General features: G+C 36.1%; 1 protein-coding gene across 5 annotated transcripts; it reads right to left on the reverse strand.

The window, feature by feature from the left end:
* Positions 1-203: 203 nt before the first annotated feature.
* Positions 204-25,749, reverse strand: Pps (protein partner of snf). 5 transcript variants are annotated; one of them, XM_071717678.1, is made up of 16 exons: positions 25,543-25,749; positions 25,031-25,246; positions 24,672-24,807; positions 24,290-24,556; positions 23,823-24,073; positions 23,544-23,715; positions 23,146-23,448; positions 22,414-23,073; positions 21,885-22,325; positions 21,146-21,270; positions 16,723-17,039; positions 13,170-13,408; positions 12,644-13,087; positions 11,926-12,065; positions 8,454-11,048; positions 204-7,633 (listed from the first exon to the last, which is right to left on the reverse strand). In XM_071717678.1, exons 3-16 carry the CDS (start codon positions 24,796-24,798, stop codon positions 6,734-6,736), a joined length of 6,981 nt encoding a protein of 2,326 aa, XP_071573779.1. In that variant the 5' UTR covers positions 24,799-24,807; positions 25,031-25,246; positions 25,543-25,749; the 3' UTR covers positions 204-6,733. The 5 variants fall into 5 exon arrangements, with proteins under 5 accessions (XP_071573779.1, XP_071573780.1, XP_071573781.1 ...); XM_071717679.1 differs by lacking the exon at positions 25,543-25,749 and adding an exon at positions 25,320-25,532; XM_071717680.1 differs by lacking the exon at positions 25,031-25,246 and having other exon boundaries at positions 12,659-13,087.
* Between the last annotated feature and the right edge of the window lie 186 nt (positions 25,750-25,935).

Below are 25,935 nucleotides of genomic sequence, written 5' to 3' on the forward strand. Positions count from 1 at the left end.
ATGTCGATTAAACATTTTTTTCCGCTTTCTGAGGATTATGCTTACTTTTCAACATTTATTCTCTCATTTTTTCTTAACACCCTGTATACTTTTTTCGGGGCACAATTAATAACCGTTAACGTATTAGCATACTTCTTTTCTTCAGAATAATTTCAGGAATACTAAGAAAATTACTGAATAACTAACCTGTGATACGATCGGAATCTATCGAAAACTGATATTATTTCTCATTCTTTTATTACAGATATTTATTAGTAAATACTAATGCGATTCGTCTCCATTAGATTTAGCCATAAAATTATAAAATTGTTATAAATTTTCTGCGTATCCGTATTTCAGGATACATTCGGTGATGAATATAAACATATTTTGACATATATAAACATAACGCATAGCTATATATAATGAATGCTATAACTCAAGCGCAAGGAGAGACAATGATTAAACAAATCAATAATCGCATGTATAATCTCCTTTATAATTAAGATTAATATTAACAATGACGAGATACATAATATGTAATGAAGAAGTGCCATATCAGCTGAAGATCGCGGTACAAAAGTGTACAATAAAATAAGACAGCTAATTTCCTTATAAAGTAATTGTTAAATATAGACGAGGTATACAACGTATAGTAATCCTTGTAAATGTAATATACGTTGTATTATATAATGGCGCTTTTTAGTCGCATTTAAAGTTAAACTGCTAAAGTAGCTCAGTAGTATCATAGCCTGATGGTCTACAAATAAAACTACAAATTTCTACGCTCTTCTACATTATTTAAAAAAAAAGGAAAGTGTGATTGTGGGTGTGATTGAAACAAATGTGTTCGTAGCTATTTTGCGTAATACCATTCCCAGTAATCGAGCTATTCAAATTATTGTACACAAATTCGAGACGTACATTTGCATGTACACAACACACGTCATATTCGTGTTCTGGTCATATTCAACAAGAGGATAGAAGAAACTGATAAGAACAGATAAGAACACATATAAGGATATAAAAGTATACATCTTTGTCTTTAAAATTCGTAATGAAGGAAACTTGCAAAAACGAAAAAAAAGACAAAATATTTACTTACATCTCGATATCGTTATGTCATATGAAAATTTCTTACAACGATATTCCCCTAATAAATCTCTTTCAGACATATCGGGACTTGGAAGTAAATAGCCTCAAAGGATACGTAGTAATTCAGAATTTTACAATATAAATGTACATGTCACATCAATGTTTATCATACCAATAATTATTAAAAATCGCTAAAAGTTGAGTTAACTGAATCAAGACCGCGATATGTTACATCGTATGCATTTTAACGATGTGTTCATCTCATATACAAAATTAAATGCTTCGAATGTATTATATTATCGATCCTAATAACTAGAGTTGTCGTATTATGGAAGAGAAAGACGATAAACTTACAGCTACTTATTGTTAGTATATTTGGCTGGATTCCGATATATATTTACTGTCAGCAACTCTCAGTACTGAATATCTATATAGTATACGTAATGTAAAATATAGAAAAATATAGAGTTTCAGTACTGACAGGGAATATTAGAATGCAGCCATAATATATTATATACACATACACGCGTGTGTGTGTGTATATATATATATATATATATATATATTATATATATATATATATATATATATATATATATATGGGATGTGTTCCACGTCAAGTGGGACAAAGTGTCTGGGTAAAATTTATTAATTCGAAACAAGACGTTCGATGGCTTAAAATTTTCGTTTTTATGTGTAGTTTAAGAAAAAACGTGGCCTTTTGAAAAATTTAAAATGACTGCTTTAATATGGCGGCTGGAATAGATGAAAAACTTATTGAAAACATAATTCATTGGTCAGGTGGTCAGGTGGTCCAAAATTCATTCGATTTCCATGAAAATCAGTATCTGGAGGTTTTTTAGGTAGCTTATGACCTGAATCCTATGAAGAATCCGTAGTCAGAATCTAAAAAATCAAAATGGCGGATCCAATATAACGGCTGTAAGGCATGAAGAATTGACTGGAACACTTAGATTATTAATCATGTCCAAAATTAATTTTTTTGAATAGTATTTGTTGATAAACAACAAAAAAATACTAACAGGCAACAAAATTAATTTTTTTTCCATGAAAATATGTATGTGGGGGTTTTCCAGGTTGCTGGTAATTTAGTTTTCAATTTTTTAAATATTTTTCATTTTTATTTTTATCGTTATTCTACATTTTTATTGTAGAAAAAGAAATGAAAAAAAAATATATATATCTATATATTTAAAAAATTATAAACTAAATCATCGACTTGGAAAACCCCCACATACCTATTTTCATGGGAAAAAAAATTAATTTTATTATCTGTTAAGGTGATGCTGGACCCGTCTGTTTTACCGGCATTTTTTGTCGAAACGTAGCGTCGTATTAATTTGACAGAATTAAAAATCCTTCTCCAGAATTGCAGTAGGGGAGACCGGGGCTAAACAGTCCGTTTTTTTTCGGTGCCGATTTTTAACAACAAAATAAATAATTGTAGTTAAATGTGGTATACCACTGTAAAGAGTGAACCTTTAGCTACAAAATTTATATAGGAAATTTTTGTCTACGTCGCTTTGTTTAACCGGTATAGAGCAAAAACGACAACGGTGGAAAAATTGAAATCTAAAAAATGCCGGGGTATAACAGTCTGCACTGCATTTTCAATACATATATGTACATCTAATTCTAAAAAATAATAGGATACATGCAATAATTGTTTTTTAAGAGAAAAATATAAAAATTTATTTAAAATTTTTATGCGAAACATTATTAAAAAATAGTTACGAGGGTTCCTCTTTCCGCAGAAGTCACTCGCTCGACTTGTTTCACTCCTCGACGTCCGATGACTCTATTCGGTGTCTAAACGGTTGTAATTCCCGTCTCATCCATATTCCATATGCAGTGAGCCCGAAAATGCCTTGGAAATGCACCCGGACTGCTTACTGACCGATTAGCCCCAAACACAAGTTTCAGGTTTGATCGCCCACGAAATATTAGACATCAACGATAATGAAAAAACTACACTGGATTCATGTTCAGCATGCATTACTCTTTATAATCACGTACCTCGAGATTTGGAGAGCAAATATTATTGCAGATATTACAAAATTTCCACGCGCAGAAAATGTAACTTTCACCTTTCGAAAACACGTTTGCCCTCGTAAAAATCATAACACGGCAGGTAACCTGCCGAAACTCCGTTGGTCACATGGGTACTATAAGCAGCGTTTACAATGTTAATAGCGAGTTTGCACAATATACAGGTTCCGAGATATTTGATTAGACGTATTTACCCCGTAGACGTTTTAGCCCCGGTCTCCCCTACATACATTAATGATTCAGGGGAACTCTGATTTTATATAGAAAACGAGAAAAAATTACGAAAGTACAGATTTCCTTATCCTACTCTTATCCCAATATGGCGTCTCGAGTTGCGGCGAGCTGTCAGCTCGTCACAAGATGTATTTCATATAAGAGATATACCATTGGTACGAACGCGAAAACAAGTTCCCCTGAATTGCACAACAATAAAAACATCGATAAACCCCCCAAATCAAGATTTGGAAGCGTAATATAAAAGTATGATATCGATGTGTATCTTGCGTATGTGTGCGTGCAATGTAGCGTGCTATCCTTGTCTATATCTTTGTCTATACAAGGACAGATATAATCGATAACATAGAAAATGGTAATTTTGTCGGTTATACAGACGGCTCCAGCATCCCCTTAATAATTTTTTTTGTCGATCAATAAATACTATTCAAAAAAAATTAATTTTGAACATGATTAAGGTGATGCTGGAGCCGTCTGTATAACCGACAAAATTACCATTTTCTATGGTATCGACTATATCTGTCCTTGTATAGACAAAGATATAGGCAAGGATAGCACGCTACATTGCACGCACACATACGCACGATGCACACCGACATCATACTTTTATATTACGCTTCCAAATATTGATTTGGGGGGTTTATCGATGTTTTTCTTGTTGTGCAATTCAGGGAAGCTTGTTTTCGCGTTCGTATCAATGAAACACATCTTGTGATGAGCTGACAGCTCGCCGCAACTCGAGACGCCATATTAGGATAAAAGTAGATAAGGAAATCTGTACTTCCGTAATTTTTTCTCGTTTTCTATGTAAAATCGAAGTTTCCCTGAATCATTGATGTATGTATTGCAATTCTGGAAAAGGAATTTTAATTCTGTCAAATTAATACGACGCTACGTGACGGCAAAAAATGCCGGTAAAACAGACGACTCCAGCATCACCTTAATAATCTAAGCATTCCAGTCAATTTTTCATTTATTACAGCCGCCATATTGGATCCGCCGTTTTGATTTTTCAGATTCTGATTACGGATTCTTCATAAGCGACCTGAAAAACCCCCAGATACTGATTTTCATAAAAATCGAGTGAATGTTGGACCACCTAACCAATGAATCAAATGTTTTCAATAAGTTTTTCAAATTTTTTTGAAGCGATTTTCCAAAATAAAAAAAATCGCGTCGGAAAAATCTGAAAAAATTCTAAAAAATCCTGTGTTAATTATAGACAAAAATGTTGTTCAAGCAACAGCCTACAGTAGACTGACGTCTGCTTCTAATTTTTTTCAATATTTTTTTCGAAAAAAGCTCGAAAAAATTAGAAGCGAACGCCGGCTCACTTTGAGTCAAGGCTTAAAAATTTTGATATCTAACACAGGATTTTTGAGAATTTTTTCACATTTTTAAATTGTGGCCATCAATATCTGTTAAAAAAATTATAACTAAATCAATTTTATAAAAAAAAAATCTAAAAAAAATTCTGAGTGCATTTTAGAGTTGAAACAATAACATAAAAAATCGCCGACCAAATCCGAGAGGTCGAGGGTCAAACCCAGGTCGATTCGGCATGGAATGCCCCCATGTGTGTGTGTGTGTGTGTGTGTGTGTGCGTGCGTGCGCGCGCGCGCGCAATCAGCATTTTTGGTTAGAGCAACATTGCGCGAATTATATACATCACTGCTTGCTTAAAGTACAGAATTCATCTTAAAACACATCTGCGTTTTCATACCGCAAGGCTTATGGTGCCGCGTTTCCAATGTAAAATGTCGCAATTGAAGACATTCTTCACCATTCTCAATCAGGAGTACTTTGATCATATCAAGGATAATTTAATCATGATAGTAATTGAACTGTTTTCGACAAGTTTTTATCTACAAAATAATTTAAACACAATGCTTTTATCATGGTCAAATTACTTTCAAATTTCATGACTATGTTATGTTAAATATGTACTTAAAACTACATTAAAACGTTATATATATATATATTTTTTTTTTCAATTGCAATTTCTCGAAAATCAGCTCTGTCGATCTCTTCAGAGACAAAATGAAACAGTATTCGGATCTTGAGGATACCTCTGTGTATTCAACCTTACGCGAGAAAGCCACAGCTACCTTTGACGACTGGGTGAAATCTTCAATAAAATATATTGCAGAAACTTGTTTTATGTGTGTGCAGCACTTGGTTATATGTATATATTTACGTATACGTACTCATCACGCGCAGAAACTGCGTATGTCATATACGAGAGCGACACGATAACAGTCGCCGAGTTTCGTCTACTTTTTCGCTTTGGTATTTACAAGGATAGTACTTTCGGCATATATCCGTCACGGATTTATACGTCGATCGTGACTCACACCAACTCACACCTTCCACGGTGATACCATTGAGCTGTGGACAACTGCGAATACGTCGGCGTCATCAATAGAGTTAGGCTGCGTTCCAATATTCACTGCCAGTACCAAAAATCTGTAGTACACGTGACGTAAACTATAGATTTTCAATACTGGTAGTGAATATCAGAACGCAGTCCTAGTCTCGCGTTTATATATCGTTATATATCATTAGCTTCAACACGAACGATAGATACTCGCCTTATTTGAATACCTCTCAAAACTGTCTCTGCATTCTTCTCGTTGACACATGAAAAACGTCGTCAATATTCTGTGGAAGATACGCTCTTCTTCTCGTGAGTAAGTTTGTGGAGAATTCGTTTTAGCGACAGACGTGGGAAATGGCGGATAGAGGATTGCGGAATAAGGGTACAATCGTCTAGGTTTCCTCGCGGACAAAACTCTGATCAATGAAATGCACACCGTTGTGACATCATATCCCTGTTTCTTTCTTAAGAACGTAAGCAATATTGATAGTAAAGAAACCTTTTCTGCATCTACATTCGATACTCTGACTGAAAATATACAGTGTCTTTCTCAACCTTATTTCGACAAACATTTAGAAATGCGGAAATGCATACGACGATTCGCTACTGTCAAGCACGCTAGATCTCACGTTTACAATACCATCCATTCTTTCACTCTCATTCTCTCTCATGCTGGCAACTTTGCGTACATATATTTCTTTTTCATTCATTCCATACGAGATTACAGTCCCGTTGACGCGCACACGCAGAGTCAGACAATGGAGAGAAATAACGCCTTGTACATTTATGTTACAAGTTACAGCAAGGCTCTTTTAGTAGTTTATCGCTCCGATTCGTTGGATCCTTTTCTCCTTGCGCAAAGGAAACACAATTTCACTTTGTACACAACAAACGTTCACTGGATAATGCACGTAGAAAGTGTGTTCCTACATATCGGAAGGTCATCGTACCCCAAATAGCAAGTCGCGCAGGGTTGTCTTACTCGGACGGTCTTTGACCCCAGCGCGATTTTGTCCTCGGTAACCTAGTGGGCGACGGCGAGCTATCGTTATCGGTATCGTTTAACTTCCGTTTGACATTCAGCACGATGCCGCTCTTGGGTGAAACTTTTGAGGATGCGCCCGTCACTTCGGAGGCGTCTGCAGTTGGCGGAGTCGATGGGAAAATGGGAAAATCTTCATCCTCGAGACCGGGTGGCTTTGGTTGTTCGGGAGTGAAGCTCTTCTTGAAAGAATCCGAAGGACTCGACTTGAACGATTTGCTCGCCTCCAACGCAAGCTCCGCGGGAAGTGAGAGTGACGAGTGAAGCGGTGGCGATATCGGTGCGTCATTTATGGAGACGATAGGCGGCGGCGTTAAGACGAGCAAGGATGATGACGATGATGACGATGACGACGATGAGGATGAGGAGGATGATGGTGGCGCCGGCACTACGGACGTCACTGATGCCGCTGTCGTCACCGCCGCCGTCGCCGCCGCGACTGCGGCCAACTCTTCTTCGGCCTTTCGGATCAGATCCAGATCGCTCAAACTACTCAATGTGCCTTTGCTCTCCTTGGGAACTTCCGACAGCGTTTTCTGATCCAACTGACTAATCCTGGAAGAGGATGAGGGCGAATACTTCTCCGGATTCTGGTAGAGCGCAGGTAAGAACGACGCGCTGGGCTTAGACGGAAGATAAGGATCCACTTTAGAAGACTCTTGCCGCTTTACGTTCGCCAAGATCTCCTGTAAATTCGGCGGTATGGTGATGTCCGAGACTTTATCGAGGATAGGTTGTGCAAACTTGGAGATAGGCGGCGGAGGCGTGAAAGACCGAGCGTTTGATGGGCTGTAAGCCTCCTCGCAGTCGTCGGTTGGCGGATCTAGTCCTAAACCCTGAAATAATCGTAAAGATAAAGATGCAAAAATACAGATACAAGATACAAGAGATACCGATGAAGGCAGATAATACTCACGATTGATCGTCAAAGATACGCGCGATTAATGGAAACACGAATGTAGTTCTAACAAATCTCTCTATATTTCATCGATCGAAATTACTTGACAAATAAGAGGAAAATTAACCCGTAAACTCACATTACTTCAAAACTTATCGAATGAATCTATTTTTACATTCTACAAAATTTTTTAAAACCATCATTCAATAAGATACACTAAAGAGGGTATAGAGCTACTGAGATTTCTACTTCCAGCGAACATGCCAAATGATCGACTTGACCACTTTAAAACGTCACATATGTCTACGTCTCTAATGCAGAATATTAGAGATCCTAACAATCGCTAGCTTTTGATATTATCGCTCGTGACGATACACGGCCGTTATATCGTGAATTAATATAATGAAAAAAAGGGGAAAAAAAATATATATATATGTATATATAGAAAAACATTTACAATTTATCCTCGTTCTGTATATGCCTGACAAGTGTTGACTCTATTTTACACTCGCTGTTAAATGATAAACTTTCAATTTCTCACAACATTTGATCAGCGAGCGATTTCAATGATCTCTAACGATAAAACACTCGTTCGATCAAGTTCCCTCAGAAGTAAGAATCTAGAGCAGCTCGGGAGATGGGATCGGGATGTGTGCGGTAGAATTCAAAATCAATTTTATTTGTACAAGGCGAACAAAAAGTATCGTAACAACATGATAACAACAATCGAGAAAAATGAGCCTAATAAAGATTCTCACCGGCAAAGTGGGCGTTGCTTCGTCGAGAAAGGACGAGCTAATGCTCTGTATCTGTTGCCTCTGTTCCTCAATCTGTTGCTTCTGCTCTTCAATTTGCCGATTCAGCTCGTCCATCTTCCTCTGTAACTCCGTAGGGTTCTTGTTGGATGAAGACAAGATGCCAGTGGTACTGTCAGTGGTCTGTAGCGTGTTTATATCATCATCCATCTCGCCAGGGCTGTACGGTTCGTCTCCGTCATCGTCCAACGTGACTTTACCAGGCGACGAGGTCAGGTCGACGATCTTGGACGACAATTCCGGTACGATTTTGCATATCGTCGCGGTGTCTATAACGCCGCGCGACATACCTATGTGCGCCTTGTTCAAAGATTCCAGGGTCATCTGCGTCACCGCCGCTGCTGTCGCCACCACTTTCTCCTTCGTCGAGTCTAACGCGGTTGCTTTGTACAACATGGGAGACGAGGACGGTGACGGCAACAACGTCTTCTCCTTTGGCACGCTGACCAATGGCGGAGTATAACTTCTGTCGGACGTCTTCGATGTTTTCGAAGGTATCGGCGGCACAATCGACAATCGTTTCTTCTTATTACGAACTATAATGCCGAGAAGTAGATGCGGCCGGTGCTCCTCGAACCCGGATCCAGTAAGTGGCATTAGGACTGGCGGTATTGTACTCTGACTCGAAAATGGCATTATGTAAAAGTCCTTGATGTTTTTCGAAACATTGCCTACAACGCCTAAACGACTTCTGCTGTTCAGGTAGCTGTACAGAGTTATATAAGGAATCTTCTCTTCGTCATTGGCAGCCGTTAATCTGATGACTAGAATCTCCTTCGAGCCGCTCCTCTTCATCTTCGAAATATAGTCCCAAACGGTCTCGTGACTGATCCTACCGACAACGTCGACAGTATCCGGTAAATCGTCCATAAGATCCTTGGCGTTGCCACTTACTTCCTGCGCAGTTATGAAAAACTTGGCGACGTCAACCATGTTGACGAAGCCGCGCCAGACGGTCTGCCAACTGCCCTTCGTCGCCGACGTTTCCTTGTCCGTCACCTGTTCTTTGTCTCTCTCGGTTTCCTCGTTTATATCGGGCGTTTTGATCGTGACAGTAGAACTAGGTTCTCTATCCGATATGTCAGAATCGTTCCCATCGATCGTATTCGTTGTCGCCTCATCTTCTATGTGTCGCCAGAGGCGGTCCTCTATCGGCTTTTCCGTAGGTGGTGGCGAGGTTTCCTTCTTCTTCTCCATTTCCCTTTTACGTTCCTCTTCTCGTTTATCAACGTCCTTCGATTCTCTACTCCCACTACGATTTCTCGAACGACCATCGTTATTTTTATGCCTGTCCTTCTCCTTCTGTCGATCTCTCTCCCTGCTCTCCTTTCTGCTCGCCTTGTCCCGATCTTTGTTCCGATCTCGATCTTTATCCTTCTCTCGCTCTCTGTCCTTATCGCGCCTGCTCTCTTTATTCCTGTTTGACTTTCGCTCTTTACTCTTGTCTCGGGTCTTGCTATGATCCCGATCACGACTATGACGATGTCGACTGCGACTTCTCTCCCGTCGATCCTTATTCTTAGACTTTGCACTGTCGCGCTCTCTTCCTCTCTCCTTGTCCTTTCTCTTTCGTTCATCAGTATTCTTGGATTTTTTTGGTTCCACTTGTGCCCTTAATCTATCGTCCTTATCCTTATTCTTTTCCAGATCGTCAACCGTGGAACTTATGTTGTCACCGTTATTTAATGCGGAAACGATATCCTGCACCGGCGTTTTAGGATCAACGTGATCGATTCCACCGTCATTCTCGATTATTTGTTCACCCTTGTGAGTCTTCACGACTATCGACTTGGCCTGAGCCATCAAATCCAGTTCGTTCTTCTTTATCATTTCCAGCTGATGTTTGGTCTCCTTTTCGCGCCATTCAGCTAATTCCTGACTGGCCATCTCATCCGGACTTAATCGCACCACTGCATCCGGCGTTAATGAGCGATCCGCGATTTTCCTAAACAATGTCAGATTCTTGGTGTCCTTTATGTTGAACACAAGACTTCTGTACTTCGCTTTGTATTTAGAACCGGTGTCCTTAAAATACTTGTACATTTCGAGTTCTATATTGAAAGCCAAGTCAGCGATCTCCTCGTCGGTTAGTTTCAGATCTTCAGTTTCCTTTATACGGCTGGATAGTAATTCTGTCAGCGTTTTTCGGATATTCACTCGTATGGGTTCCGTTTCTGGCTTTTTTGCCGGTGTTAATTTAGTTTGTTGCTTCAGTTGGGACGGTGATGGCTTTGCTTCTTGCTTCTTAATCGGCGTTTGCTTCGGTGAGCCTGCTGCCTGGGTTTTCAATTGCGACTGCGTGACGCTCTTCGACGTCTTTAATATTACAGGGCTCTTTCCTGGCGTTGTGGTGATTATCGTTTGTTTCAGTTGTGTCGGTTTATTACCCGACGATACACTCGCTTGTTGTTGCATAGCGGGAATTATTGTAATTTTCTTGTTGGGTGCTAAAACAGTTTGTTTTGATCCAGCTACTTTCGTATAGATCATCTTGGGCATACTTTGCACTTTAACTGGGGATAGCTGCGTAAGTTTTGCCTGAAAACAGTTCACATATCTTTCTGTTAATTTCTTGTAAAGATCTCTTATAGAAATCTCTACATAATCCAAAACTTTTAAATCTTTTACATGTTTTTTATCTATATTTTTGTATAAGTAAAAATATCAGCTGTTATGAAGAGAGGATTAGAACACTGTACTTGATAGAGTACTCATTAAGTTGAGTAAAATAACTAAATAAAAAAATAACTAATAATAAAAAAAAACAACTATCAAAGTTACAAGTAATTTTATCGAGTTTGTAAAGCAAGTGATTTGCTTGCTTCTATTTATCGTATGCAATGTGAAAATAAAAAGACAGATGAAAATTTTAATGCAATATGAGAGGAAAATTCCCGACTTGACAACTTTTCGGCATAGAAATATCATGTGGCTGCATCTACATTAGCACGACCATACATAAAATGTATCTCTGCTATTTCTTGATTAAATGAATAACTGATATTATTAAATTCAGTCTAGGTAATCCCAAATGCCAAATAAGTGCATAATCACTGATCGCAGAGACGAATGACTAACTTATTTTCATCTAACGCAGAGACAATTCTTTGTTAAAAAATGTGTGTGGAAATGGAAGAAGAGTGTAGAACGTAAAATATTTTCCGTAAACATCAAAGTTGTGTAAGATAATTTTGTTTTCACAATATCATCTATCGTATATCTGTCGATAAATAAAAGCAAATCATTTGCTTTATATCAACTAAAAATCTAATTCTGAGGATTGATTTTTCAAACTGTTTCATTAAACATTTCTTATTTCTAGTGTTACTATCTATAAATCCTGAATTTCTTTTTCATAACATCTTGTACAATTTTAATTTACTTAGACTTTTATTGAATTTTATTGAACACATACAGTTTTTCCAGATGTTTGGATCTGCGTGACGAGCTTTCCGCCTATTTGAAGTGTATTAATATTATTAGCTTCGACTATTTCAAAAGTTGGATTCTCTTTTAACCATGTTCGCAAACTGGATCTCAGAGGAGCATCTGCGCCTAAAATAATAATAATTCATGTATATACACACACACACACACACACACACACACACACACACACACACACACACACACACACACACACACGCGCGCGCGCGCGCGCGCGCGCGCGCACACACACGCACACACACATCATGTAACCGACATAAATGGTGTCCCGCGGCGGCTAGGTATGCGTGTGCTTACATACGTAACCTTGCCACTGAGGGACACCATTTCTGCCGGTGCGCGCATCACATACGTACGCGCGCGCGCGCACGTATGCATACATACAATAAATCTCTCTATTCTGAATAAATACTCCTTTTATTCTTAACTTTCCCTTGAATCCATACTCCCACCGAATGATGAATGTGCAAAATGAAAATATACCTACAATAAATTGAGAGACAAAGCGAGTAAAAAACAAAAAATATCATATTTGCTATGATTCCATGTGATTACATGACAAATAATAATAGAACAGCAGCGCATAAGAGATTAAATTTATGAAAAAGCCAGCTTATTCAGAATAGAGGGTGATTTGACTGTACTTTTATGTAATATTTAACATCAACCAGATATAATCTATTTACCGGTAAGAACTTTACCAGTTTTTCTGTCAAAGACTACTACTCTAGCCTCGGGTTTTGCCTTCATAGTGTCTATCGCAGGTGGTTTCGTAGATTTTATATTTGATCCAGATGGCACAGGTTTCTCCTTGGTTAAAGTTTCTTGAGCGTGAGCGAGAATACACGCATCTGAACAATAAATGCTGGAGTTCCTGGCTTCCTTCTTACAAACAACACACTGCATTGTACTAGAAGCTGGAGTAGCACTGTGGTCGGCAGCAGAACTCGACGGAGATATTTCTTTCGAAGACACAGCTTGCGATGATGGTGTCTCACCTACTGATTCAACCTTTATTTTTTGCTTTCCAGCTAGCAATTGCGAATTCGATTTCATTTTTTCTTCCTCAGCTTTCTTTCTTAGGCAATTCGGACAAACCCACTCTATACCCTTTTCCTCCATTTGTTGACCTATCATATATTTGTATAAAACAGACATCGTATGACACGAATATAAAATATTTTCATCTGAACTTAGATTCCAGATACTTACCCATGGCTTTGCTGACATGTACACATTTTCCGTGGAACCAATCTTCGCAGACATCACAGCATATCATAAATCGATTGTTATGTGGCCGTTTGCAGATACACCATAATCGGTCAGGATCATCTTCGGAATCTGAATTGTCTTCCTCATCATCTTCATCATCTTCCTCTTCTTCTTCATTCATTACTTGTCCCGTTCTGAACTCATCCTTGTTATGTGCTGGTTGCTGAACCGATACCTGACTGTATCGATGTTAAAACAATTATTAAATTTTAGTCAAAGGTATAATCAGACCAGTATAAGCAAACTTATTTATGCAGATATCCAATGTAATAATATAATATAATATTCAAAATATCCAATATAATATTCAAAGTATATTTCAAAGTATATTCGTCATAAGTAGCGGTACTAATTTCGATCTTTGCTTAGGTTCTTTTTAATCAAAATTTGACTATTCAATGAAGACTATTCATAAGAGTTTTATATTAGCGTCTAGTATGTTTTTCTTTCAGCTTCCTTCTGTAATAACTTCTAGCAATTAAACTAGAGTAAAGAACAAGAGTATGTTATGTATCGGTATTTATTGTTCCCGAACCAGATTACAATTCACCTCACTCCTTTATTCACAACTTTGTAATCAAGCTTTTATAAATCAAGGCATACAGGATGAGGATCAAGTCAGAGCACCCAGATCTGAGGCAGAGAGTCACAGAAAGCCGAGCGGTGGGGATATACACACGAAGAGAAAGCACATACGTATGCTCGGAACCTCGGCCGCCGAAACAAGTACGTGCTTTCTCGTTGTGTGCGTATCCCCACTGCTCGGCTCTGTGACTCTCTGCCTCAGATCTGGGTGCTCTAAATCAAGTTCGAATTCGGGACGACTACGAGTCGATCACTCTCGCACGAAACCACGCGTTATTCCAGCTAGAATAAATAATTAACATTTATATTTCTAAATTTATATTTTCATCAATATAAATATAACATAATGGGTTGGCATGAGATTTTAAATCATTTTACTCAGCAAACCTTTTTACATTAGGAAGATATGTAGGGGAGACCAGGGCAAAATCGACACAATTTTTTCAAAGGCAATTTTCAACAATTAATTAAAATTTTCAAGCAAATTTAATGGTACACATTTAAAGAGCGTTTCTTCAGGTACAAAATTGCTTCAGGAAATTTTGCTGTACGTCGCTTAGTTTTGCCCCCAGGAAAGGAAAAGTGACGCGAAGACAAATTTTCAAATTGAAAAATGCCGGGGTAAACTTTGCCTGATCGACACAATTTGATCTGGAACTTATTTTTTATTGTCTGAAACTAAATATACATTTATTTATCGTGTATTTAGAAATTACAAAAATTTGAAATTAAGTAAAACAATCATTGGAAATAATGAGAACAAAAATTGTTGAACATTCAATTATTTTCATCTAAACTCATGTCTGAAAAACAATTTATGCAAGTAAATTCGCGATTACACGTGCGCACACATTTGTCATGGGTCATATAGCTGCATCACAAGCATCGTTTATTATTGGGAGCCAATAAAACAGCGTGTCGATTTTGCCCCGAACGTCGTTTTTTACTTTTGTTACTCCAAAAATATAAAAATTTTGAAAAAATGCAAAAACTATTATCGGATTCGTATAAAGCATCGAATTTCCCATCAAAATCACTTACCGGTAGATTCGCAAGAGTAAAGCTCGATGAAAGAGTAGACATTTTCGAGAGATCAGAAAAATTACTTTTCACTATCAAAAACGCTTATGTCGCGTTAAAAATTACACTATAACTCAGAATGTTACCAAATTCCGTTGATAATACTGGCACATAAAGACGCATTTACAGTAGGAAAGGCAAGTTTCTACGATAGATTTAAATTGGCAAAAAGCCTAGTGTCAAGTTTGCCCCGGTCTCCCCTACTCAATATCTTTCCAGTATCGGATCTTTTTCCTATTGTTAAAATAAAAATTAAACAGAGATTGTTTTCTTTGATTTAATTGTTGAAAATCATTGGTCATTATAAAAGCGTTATTGTATTATGTACGAAGATCCATATTCTCATTTAATTAACCTTCCGGCAAGCGCGACCTTTTCCATAACGGGAGCGCGCGCCGTGTACAAAAAGAACACCGTGGAATGAGATTAAAAATTTGAAAGGATAAGGGATATCGTAAAATAAACATGCGGTGAAAGTTTACGATATTTGAAAGCTTATTAGATACTGAAGGAATAGCTCGGGGAGCCGGGACTCAAATTGGAAGTTTCCATAAATTCTCTCCAGAGTCACTGCGCGTGTACAAAGTACACACGCACGCCCGTCGGAAGTTAATAATCAACATTTAAAGTTGACAACGGTTAAAGTGATTGAACTAAGTTGCAAGTAATATCGCTATTTATAACGAATACTTGAATACTAATAAGAATGATAAACTTCGAATATCGTATGGAGATTTATGTTTACCGACTTGTACTAATATGTATAATTTAAAAACAACTCAATCTTACATAATTTATAATAGCTATTATCTTGACATGCATATTGTAAACATATTATTTTAATATACAATACATATATATATATATGTAATGCATTATTTGTCCCAGACCTCTCGTGATAACCGTTAATAATAGATATCCGAGATTATTTTGAGATAAAAAGCTTCATACTAAAATATCAAGGCTATAATAGTTTTTAATCGAGAAGTGTTTATAAAATTGACTAATAAAATTGTCCGAAACTCGCACACTAGGTGTGGCACATGGCAGTAGTAAAAATGTGTATAGAATTACAATTAATATATTACCATACAACATATCGAAATTGATGCTTAAAAATATCTTTACTATTATGCGATGTACCAATTTCGGACAAAGTAGTTGGTTAACTTTAAACTATGATAATCTCGAAATTTTGGTATTAAGAGTTTCATCTCAAAATAATCTCAAGAATTTACCATTAACTCTTATTGCCATAGGAAATTTGGGATACCCTGCATAATAAATAGTATAATATATTAATAACAAGTAATTATATCATTTTTATCAACTAACGCCATTACATATAAATAATAAAATAATTTTATTATTATAAATTATTTGTTATAATTGATAATGTATGTTTACCTCTGTCATATATTCATGTGTATTATTCAGATATCATTATTAGTGCTGGTCTACAACCTTGCTTTAAAGGATATTTAAGCTCTAAGCCGTAAGAAATTGACCAATCACAATGGAATTTGAGGAGAATATTCGACTGTGATTGGTCAATTTCTTACGGCTTAGAGCTTAAATACCCTTTAAAGCAAGGTTGTAGACCAGCACTTATATAATTACATTGTTAAATAATTGATAATGATAAAGACTGGACTTTACATTAGATAATAACACGATATATCTAATAATCTATTAAATCATATAAAAATTGCTTATCTTAAGATAATAATGTACGAGTAATCAACCATACGCTCTTGCGTGACAAATTGTATACAAAACTACTTGTTATTGCATCCAAATCCTTAATTTATTAATATAGTGTACTCACGTAAGTTTCTCTACTTTCTTCGTCGGTTCGGGATTCGTCTGTGGCATCTCAGTTTTCGCTTGCAATCGTTTACTTCTAGTGGCAGGTGCTTCGATAGGTGGTAACTTAATTACGCGATTGCCCCGAATGATTTGAATTGTTTCCTTGTCATCCTTTGAAGACTTTTTGCTTGGTTCTTTCGAGGTATTTGTTTGTGCCGTTGCTACTACCTCTGCTGATTTAGAGTCTTGTTCGGGTGGTATTAACGTGGGCAAAACCAGGCTACCCGATGCCAATGGTTCTGGTATTACTCGTGGCCTGGGATCAGCTAGTGCAGACTGCAATGCAAGACAAAACCGATTAAAAATAATTAATTGTAAGTCCATTAAGAATTATTTTCATTTCAATTCTCTTTCAAATATCTTATCATTGAACTTTATTGTTAATAAAGTAAGGTAAAATAATAAAATAATTATTATACTTGTAAGACGATAACGCGTGCAATGTTACAAAATTCAGTTAATCTTATGGAACGCCAGTTAAAATTGCAGACCTATAAAACTGTAAACAATATATTATCACATAATTTTCACTTTCGAATCAATTAATTTTTATTTTTGATGTTTTAATTATAATTTTTTGTTATTAAAAGTAAAATAAAATAAGATAATTATGAATTATGACTCATGATTACAAGCACCGCAGCGTGGGTTACTTAAGAACTTATACTACGTTTACGCAAGCGTTACTTCTGTAGTAACTTATGATAATTCCTCCGCGTAAACGGGATTTTGTAGTAACTTACAATAATTCACTGTGTAAACGAGTGAATTATCGTAATTTACTACAAAAGTAACACTTGCGTAAACGTAGTATCAGTCACGTTTATAGAATCTGGGCTAAGATATCGCATGATTGCCCGATATAAAGCTGCAAACAATAAATCATAATTTTAATTTTCGAACCAATTACTTCTATTTTTAATATTTTAGTTGTAATTATTGATTTCATTATCAATCAACTGAAATAAAATAATAAAATAATGGTTCTAATATATATAAGACATGGCAACGTGGACAGCATTCAAAATTCAATCAAATTCTATCTAGAATAAGAATGCATTCGCAAACTTTGCGAGAGGCCTCTTTCTTTTCCGCTACTAGAGTTCGCACAAAAGGCTTGCTTTGAGACGGAACATTTGATATACGAATGATTCTGAAACAAGCACCGGAGTCAACTTCTATGAATGTCGGAGAGAAGCGAGAAAAACGCACTCCATTCGGGAAAAATTTCATGATCTTTGAGTCGGAGATAGTAGCGATTAGCGCACAAGTGTTGATAACGTCAGAGAAGACTATTAGGAACGTCACAGAGAGCAGACCTATCATAATTTATTTGAATAGTTAGGCGACTTTGAAAGGCCTTGAGATGTTCCCATACCCACGTTTAAGGCTATATGAGAATGCGAGCGTAAGGACTGAATGCAAAACAATTATATTTGTTTAGTGTGTATCCTAGATTATTTAAAGGTAAAAGGCAACGAGACAGCTGACCAGCCAGCGAGAACTGGCTCAGCGACAAAGATGCAGAGATAGGAGCTGGCTACAGTTTAGATAGACAGAGGTCAGAGATTGGCTGCGGGAGCAGCCTTAATTTCTGAAGGCCCAAAAATTAGGACCAAATATGAACAAGATAAAGCTTTACTAGGAGATTTGTTGCCTAGTGAGAACCTGATCGGGAGTACTATAAGATCATCAGAAAAAAGTGAGCCCAGGTTGATGATGCAACTGTGGCGGGGCATGGCGCCGTCAATTATCACGTGCACAAGTTGCATCTCTGGTATATGCTCAATTGTAGGTGATGCGGTGATGATGAGACTAGTCTCCGCATCCTTGGCCGATATCCGGCATATACTGGGCTAAGATATCAGTTGCTGGATTCAGATTTTCTTGAGCACGAGCAACTGCAGCAACTATGGCACTCTTTCCTTTGACGGAAAACGTGCCTTAACCTGCAGTTAGAAACAGGATGGTATAATAGACTCAATCTGATTGCCACGGGTAAATCTTTTTTTTTCTTTTTAGAAAATTGTCCTAGAACTAATTATTATAATTACAATTATCATTATTATTATTAAACATTCTTATTAAGTTGTAATAAACTAGTTTTTATTTTAAGTTATCTTTTGTGAATAAATTTATTTGCTATTAATTTGCCAAGAATATGACGTAAGGTAAAATATCAATGTTTTTTGATATTGTATAGGTATATATACATACATACATACATACATACATACATACATACATACATACATACATACATACATACATACATACATACATACATACATACATACATACATACATACATACATACATACATACATACATACATACATACATACATACATACATACATACATACATACATACATACATACATACATACATACATACATACATACATACATACATACATACATACATACATACATACATACATACATACATACATACATACATACATACATACATACATACATACATACATACATACATACATACATACATACATACATACATACATACATACATACATACATACATACATACATACTACATACATACATACATACATACATACATACATACATACATACATACATACATACATACATACATACATACATACATACATACATACATACATACATACATACATACATACATACATACATACATACATACATACATACATACATACATACATACATACATACATACATACATACATACATACATACATACATACATACATACATACATACATACATACATACATACATACATACATACATACATACATACATACATACATACATACATACATACATACATACATACATACATACATACATACATACATACATACATACATACATACATACATACATACATACATACATACATACATACATACATACATACATACATACATACATACATACATACATACATACATACATACATACATACATACATACATACATACATACATACATACATACATACATACATACATACATACATACATACATACATACATACATACATACATACATACATACATACATACATACATACATACATACATACATACATACATACATACATACATACATACATACATACATACATACATACATACATACATACATACATACATACATACATACATACATACATACATACATACATACATACATACATACATACATACATACATACATACATACATACATACATACATACATACATACATACATACATACATACATACATACATACATACATACATACATACATACATACATACATACATACATACATACATACATACATACATACATACATACATACATACATACATACATACATACATACATACATACATACATACATACATACATACATACATACATACATACATACATACATACATACATACATACATACATACATACATACATACATACATACATACATACATACATACATACATACATACATACATACATACATACATACATACATACATACATACATACATACATACATACATACATACATACATACATACATACATACATATATATATATATATATATATATATGACGAATATTATATTTATTTAATGTTGATATCCTGTAGTAGATGTAATATATATTAGTAACGTATATAATATGATGAGATTACTAATCATTGATTAGTGTCTTGCATGCCATGTGTAAAAAATTTTCCATTTGCGTGAAGAAATTAATTAGAAGAACGAAAACTACACTATCATATAAAAATATTTAATAAATATTTAGTAAATATTTTTATTCAATATTTAATGTATCTAAAAAACGCAGCAACCACGTACAAATATCATCAATAAAAAAGTTAAATATACAGAACTAACTAAAATGTTACGATACACTGAAAATATTTAATTTATAAATTAATATAAAACTATTAGGTTGATTTGTAAATAAGTTCTGCTATATAGATAATTACTGAATCACTTTTACTGAAACCAATATTATCCACGGTATCTATAATTATTTATTATCTACAATTATATCTATGATTATTTATTATCTATTGTTAAAAATATATAAAAATTACAAAATATTACAATAAATTTTAATATTAAATTTTAACATATTAAAATTTATTGTAACATTTTGTAATTTTTTGTACCATCTTTTTGTTAAATAAAATAAAATTTATTTATAAATTAATTCAATAAATATTGACAAAAAATATATAATGGTTTCATAGTACTTTCAGTTACTTTTTATCAGTTTTTGATTTATACAGTTCAAAGATTTGTTTTATGACATGTGTATTGTTCACATATTTTAGAATAATATATAGATTATACAAATACACTTACATGTTCTGCTAAATCGACTCCAAGTTCCTCTTGTAACAATAATGCTTCAGCAAGTAGTTCTTCTTCGTGTTTGTTGGCTTCCATTTCTAAAGTAGCCAATAAATGTTCTTCTCCTTCGATCCCACCTTAAACAAATGTATAAAATGCTTTTAATAATTATTATTGTAATGTAATTTTTAAGATAAAAGAAAATAAGAGAGTAAATTCATAAATTATAAATAGGAGAATGCACTTATTATATGTAGAAAAAAAATTAACGCATAACTTGTTATCGTTAGAAAAGATACAAGTTGACGATAAAACCTATTACTCTTGGAAACAACAACTTAGAATATGGAGTAGTACTATGAATTAAATAATTCTCTCTGATGAAGCAGTATTTAATACTAGAGATAAGTACGATAGCAATGTAAAATACAAATTACATATAGAATCATATACAGCGCATTATAAACTTTGATAATATAAAAACAATAAAATGTTTTTAATTATAAGATTATGAGCAAATAAAGGAATTCAACGAAAAAAAGAACAAAATGTGTTAAAATATGTTTATTAGAATAGCATTATGTATTATATAAAAATAAATTATTAAAAAAATAATGGTACAGAAAAAATTCTACATCACAAAATATAAATAGAGATAATAAGTGAGTTTTTTAAAAACACCACTTGTGAATAAAATAATACATTGAAAAGCAATATTACAAGATCTCTTCTACATAAGATTTAATTTTACCTGTATCTAATGATGGTTGTAATTCTTCAGTCAATGATGCCTTGCTTTCCGATTTTTGTTCGTTTTCACTTCCTGGTATTATACTGTTACCTCCATCGAAGTTTAATTGTGGTTCTGGCTGGACAGACTGTTCAGAAGCATTAAATATTGTCTTTTTATCAGCAAGATTAGAAGTATTCTGTACTACGTTTGAATCGGCAGAGATGCCAATATTCAATGAAACTGCTGTGGAAATGGAACCGGTTGACGATCCAGACGTAGCTATTACTGTTGCGAAAGGTGTAGACGGAGTCGTAGGTGTTGCAGGGTTATCTGTAACCTTTCCGTCACTATTCGAACCTACACGTCGAATTATATCCGGTGTTGAAAAAAGCGCGGGACCCAAAGTATCAGCTACATAGCCTGGAGCCTTTCGATTATCTCTTTTAGGCTTCTTCGCACCTGTAACAAATGTTTCAAATGTAACTTAATGTTATGTAGCTCACTTTAATTAATTCTTAATTAAAGACGAGGTAAAGAAAATACTAACTATCTAAAGTCTTGATTTCTACAGATTTTGGGGAATTTTCTTCCCCTTTCGAAATTGATTCTATACTGGTGTCAGATTTCCTCTTCTCCCTCTTTATATCGCTAGGCTTAATTTTTATCGGCGTGCCGACCGACAAAACGGTTTTCGATTGTTGCTGTATCAGCGAACCTTGGTTTACATTTTGTTGCTGTGTCACAGGTTGTTGTACCGTGGATTGTTGCGTCAATATCGTCTTTACGGGAGAAATCTGCATGTTCGGACTCGCCGTTTTGGACGTCATTGGTATTTGTAGCAATTTCCCATCTTTGGTCGTAAAAAATTTTGTACCGCCTTGGTTGAATTTTTCCTTAGAAACGAACACAGCTTTTTTAAGCCCGATATTCTTGAGTTCGGTCGGTTTCATCGGAACTTGTTTTTGAATAAAAGTAACCTTCTGACTGCTTCTTCCTTGACCAGGTTTGGTCAATATCATGTCACCCTTAATCATGTTGGCATTAATTAAATTTGCTTTCACTTGATTCGTTGTTTGTAGTGGTTTCTCATATGCTGGTGGCAATTCTTGCGATATAGATGGAGAAATTTCAGTAAATGGCGATTCTTCTTTCTTCTTCCCACCAAGTGTTTTGACTTGTCTCTTATTCTTAGTAGGACTAAATCGTTCTAATAATTGGAAAATCACGTTATTTTCTTTGCCTACAAAATCAAATATTTTCTAATAAACTAATTACACACCCGATTTATCATCCTTTTCAGGAGTTTTCATTGCATTAACAGCAGCAGCCATCTCCATGTCTAATCGTCGCACCTGTTCCATATCCAGTTGTTTATTTTGACCTCTTCTTCGAACAGCTGTCATGCTACCACCTCTTGTAGTAAGACCTTTTCGTCCTCCTCGAGCCCTAGGAGTGCTTTTCTTGGAGCTACGAGGACCAAAATCTGAATCGCTATCGTTATCAGATGGTTCTGGTTCTGAAGACTCCGAAGATGATTCTGAGATTTCATCATCTTCTTCTTCCTTGTTATTTTTGGCTTGTACTGTAAATGATTATAATGATAATTCGTTCTCTTGATACTCTATGTAAATAATATATATTCGAATAATTAAAAAACAATAATTATTGAGACAATACATTTAGTTGTTCCTTGCGGAACACTTGTTATATTCTTCGGCATTGAATGATGCCCTGAAAATTTAGGAGTCCCAAGGATGTTTGTATTAGTTCTAGAAGGTCCAGTTATATTTGTAGGTGTAGATACAGCCGTTTTACGTATTGGTCTATTCATCTGTTTGTTTTGTAATATCTACAACACAGCAATTAAATATCACACAATTAATCATGAATAACAATATTATGTTACTCTATATATATATATATATATATGTATATACACAATGTAATAACAATTACATTTATATTCTTTGCAATATTCTTGCTCTTAACTCCAGCATTGTCCATGTCATTAATAGGTGACATAACAGGTGTTCGAGGAGAGGTTGTTTGATGTATAAACTGTATATCATTGGTTTCAGACAAATCATCAACGATTGGTAGAGGATCCCTTGGTATTGGATCGCTAGGTGACAATCTGCTCGTATAACAATGATCCAACTGTATATTATATCGCATTGTATTCTGTTGTTCTTCTATCGATAACATATCTAAAAAGAATCAGTATATAGAGAAGTTGCATGAATCAACTATTAAGTCAGACAAAAGCATTTACGCGGTGTCTCAAGCTTTGCACACACTTATATTGATAAAATTCTGCAAAAGTTGCTAATATAAACAAAAGACTTTTTTGTATCATTGCAATCATAAAACTCGAACAAAAGAGCAAAAGAACCTTAACGAAAAAAAAAATATATATAAAGTACCAAGCATTGCAGTGACATTTTCTCCAAGTATCTGCTTTGCCTCTTCACTTTGCAGAGCTGTTTCTAATCTTTCCAGCTGTTCTGGATCCATCTCCATAAAGGGATCTACCAACCCACCTGGGTCAGTGCTGGCATTGGCGCTTACCGAGCTTGCTGTAGAATGAGCAAATATCGGTGGATCTACTGTCAAGGTTATATCTCCATTTTCAGTATCCGCGTCGGCCTGTCCTAATCTTACCACGCTAACATTAGCGCTCGATTGATTCACTGAAACAGCGATTTAATATCGCTTATTACCATATTGAACATTATTCATCTTTATCAATCTTTCACACGATGTCATCATGTCTTTTACTTTACCGATTTGCTCGCAATCACTTACTTATTAAGTTTTGTAGAGTCGCCTGATCAACGGATATTACTCCATCATCGTTGACAACAATGATTAACGTATCATCCTTCTTCTGAGAGCTACTTTCCTGTGGCTCAATGACATACGAGCTGGACATTCTGTTTGCCTGAGAAATATATGTTACACTTGTATACCAACTTTTGATCCCACAAAGAGCTCGGCAATGCGATAGATAATTCGTCGAATTTCGGAATGACTAATCGAGCACGATTTGCTTGATCGACCGGTAAATGCGAAAATTTGCTAATTAAGATCCACCGTTTAAAGTGAGCTCAATGAAGAGTCAGAGTATTTGACGATTCAATAGAAAGCGTTAAGATTATGGTTACCTGAGCGCGAGATTGTTCAAGAAATTGCCGCAAGTTTCGCGAAGCTGACCCCACTGTCGGTCGGCAGCATATCCCGCGAATCGCGACGTCGCGTGCGTCTTCGGGCGATGCGCGGCCACGTCGACGGACAGGCGTCGCGTTCCCGCATCAAAGTCTACGCCGTCGTCGCGACGACGATGAGCGACGAGCGACCCCCAGCACCACGATACCGTTCGTCTGCGTCATAAAAAAGAAGCGGAAACGAAACGTCGGTGAATAGAAATACCGCTGACGGAGCGGAGCGTCATACGTCGCTGCACGTCGCCGAGACAACGGAGTTAATGACGCGTGCGGTAGCGAGGAATCAATAAGCGCGCCGCGCTTCGCGTCGAAACGTCTCCCTGACGAGTAAACAACGGTACCGCCAAACCGAATACCGCCGAGTGAGCGGCCATTTTGTTTGTCCCTGCGTTGGGTAGCGCGACATCATCGCTCGTCGTCGTCGTCGATATCGCCATCCTATTGCTGCTTACCCGCTATCTTCTCACGTCGATTCGTCCGACGTGAATGAGCTCTCGATGAAGATGACGACGATACGAATGATTCCCTTACACGGAGCCTTCCGCTCGGTCACTCGCGATATCCGTTTCAACGATTCATCGCACCATCCGTCACCGTCCGTTCTCCGCGAATCGGCGGCCGATTACGATTAGAATACACGGATTTCGCACACACACTCTGGCACCTATGTGCCTATCCCGCCTATATGCTGCATATACTGCTATATGCGTGCACGTATTGTACATACATACGTTGCGCGTCGCGCATTGCGCAACCAGCTTACCCCTGGTTTCCATGCACGCGTTGCCATGCGCTTAGCGCGCGTTTGATGCGCGTCTCCACGCGTTTCACCAATCAAATTGGTT

This window comes from Temnothorax nylanderi, unplaced genomic scaffold (genome assembly GCF_030848795.1).
Source record: "Temnothorax nylanderi isolate EJ_2023f unplaced genomic scaffold, tnyl_v1.0 TNYL_tig0221_pilon, whole genome shotgun sequence".
In the NCBI taxonomy this organism is placed as follows: Eukaryota; Metazoa; Arthropoda; class Insecta; order Hymenoptera; family Formicidae; genus Temnothorax; species Temnothorax nylanderi.

What these genes read in the sequence shown, in the direction of transcription:
- Pps (XM_071717678.1), bottom strand. Translation starts at nt 24,798, where the DNA reads ATGTCCAGCTCGTATGTCATTGAGCCACAGGAAAGTAGCTCTCAGAAG. An exon ending in TCCGCAAGGAACAACTAAAT is followed by an intron (nt 23,449 to 23,543) that starts GTATTGTCTCAA and finishes AATCATTTACAG; the next exon opens with TACAAGCCAAAAATAACAAG. An exon ending in TCCAAACATCTGGAAAAACT is followed by an intron (nt 11,049 to 11,925) that starts GTATGTGTTCAA and finishes AACTGTTTTCAG; the next exon opens with GCAAAACTTACGCAGCTATC.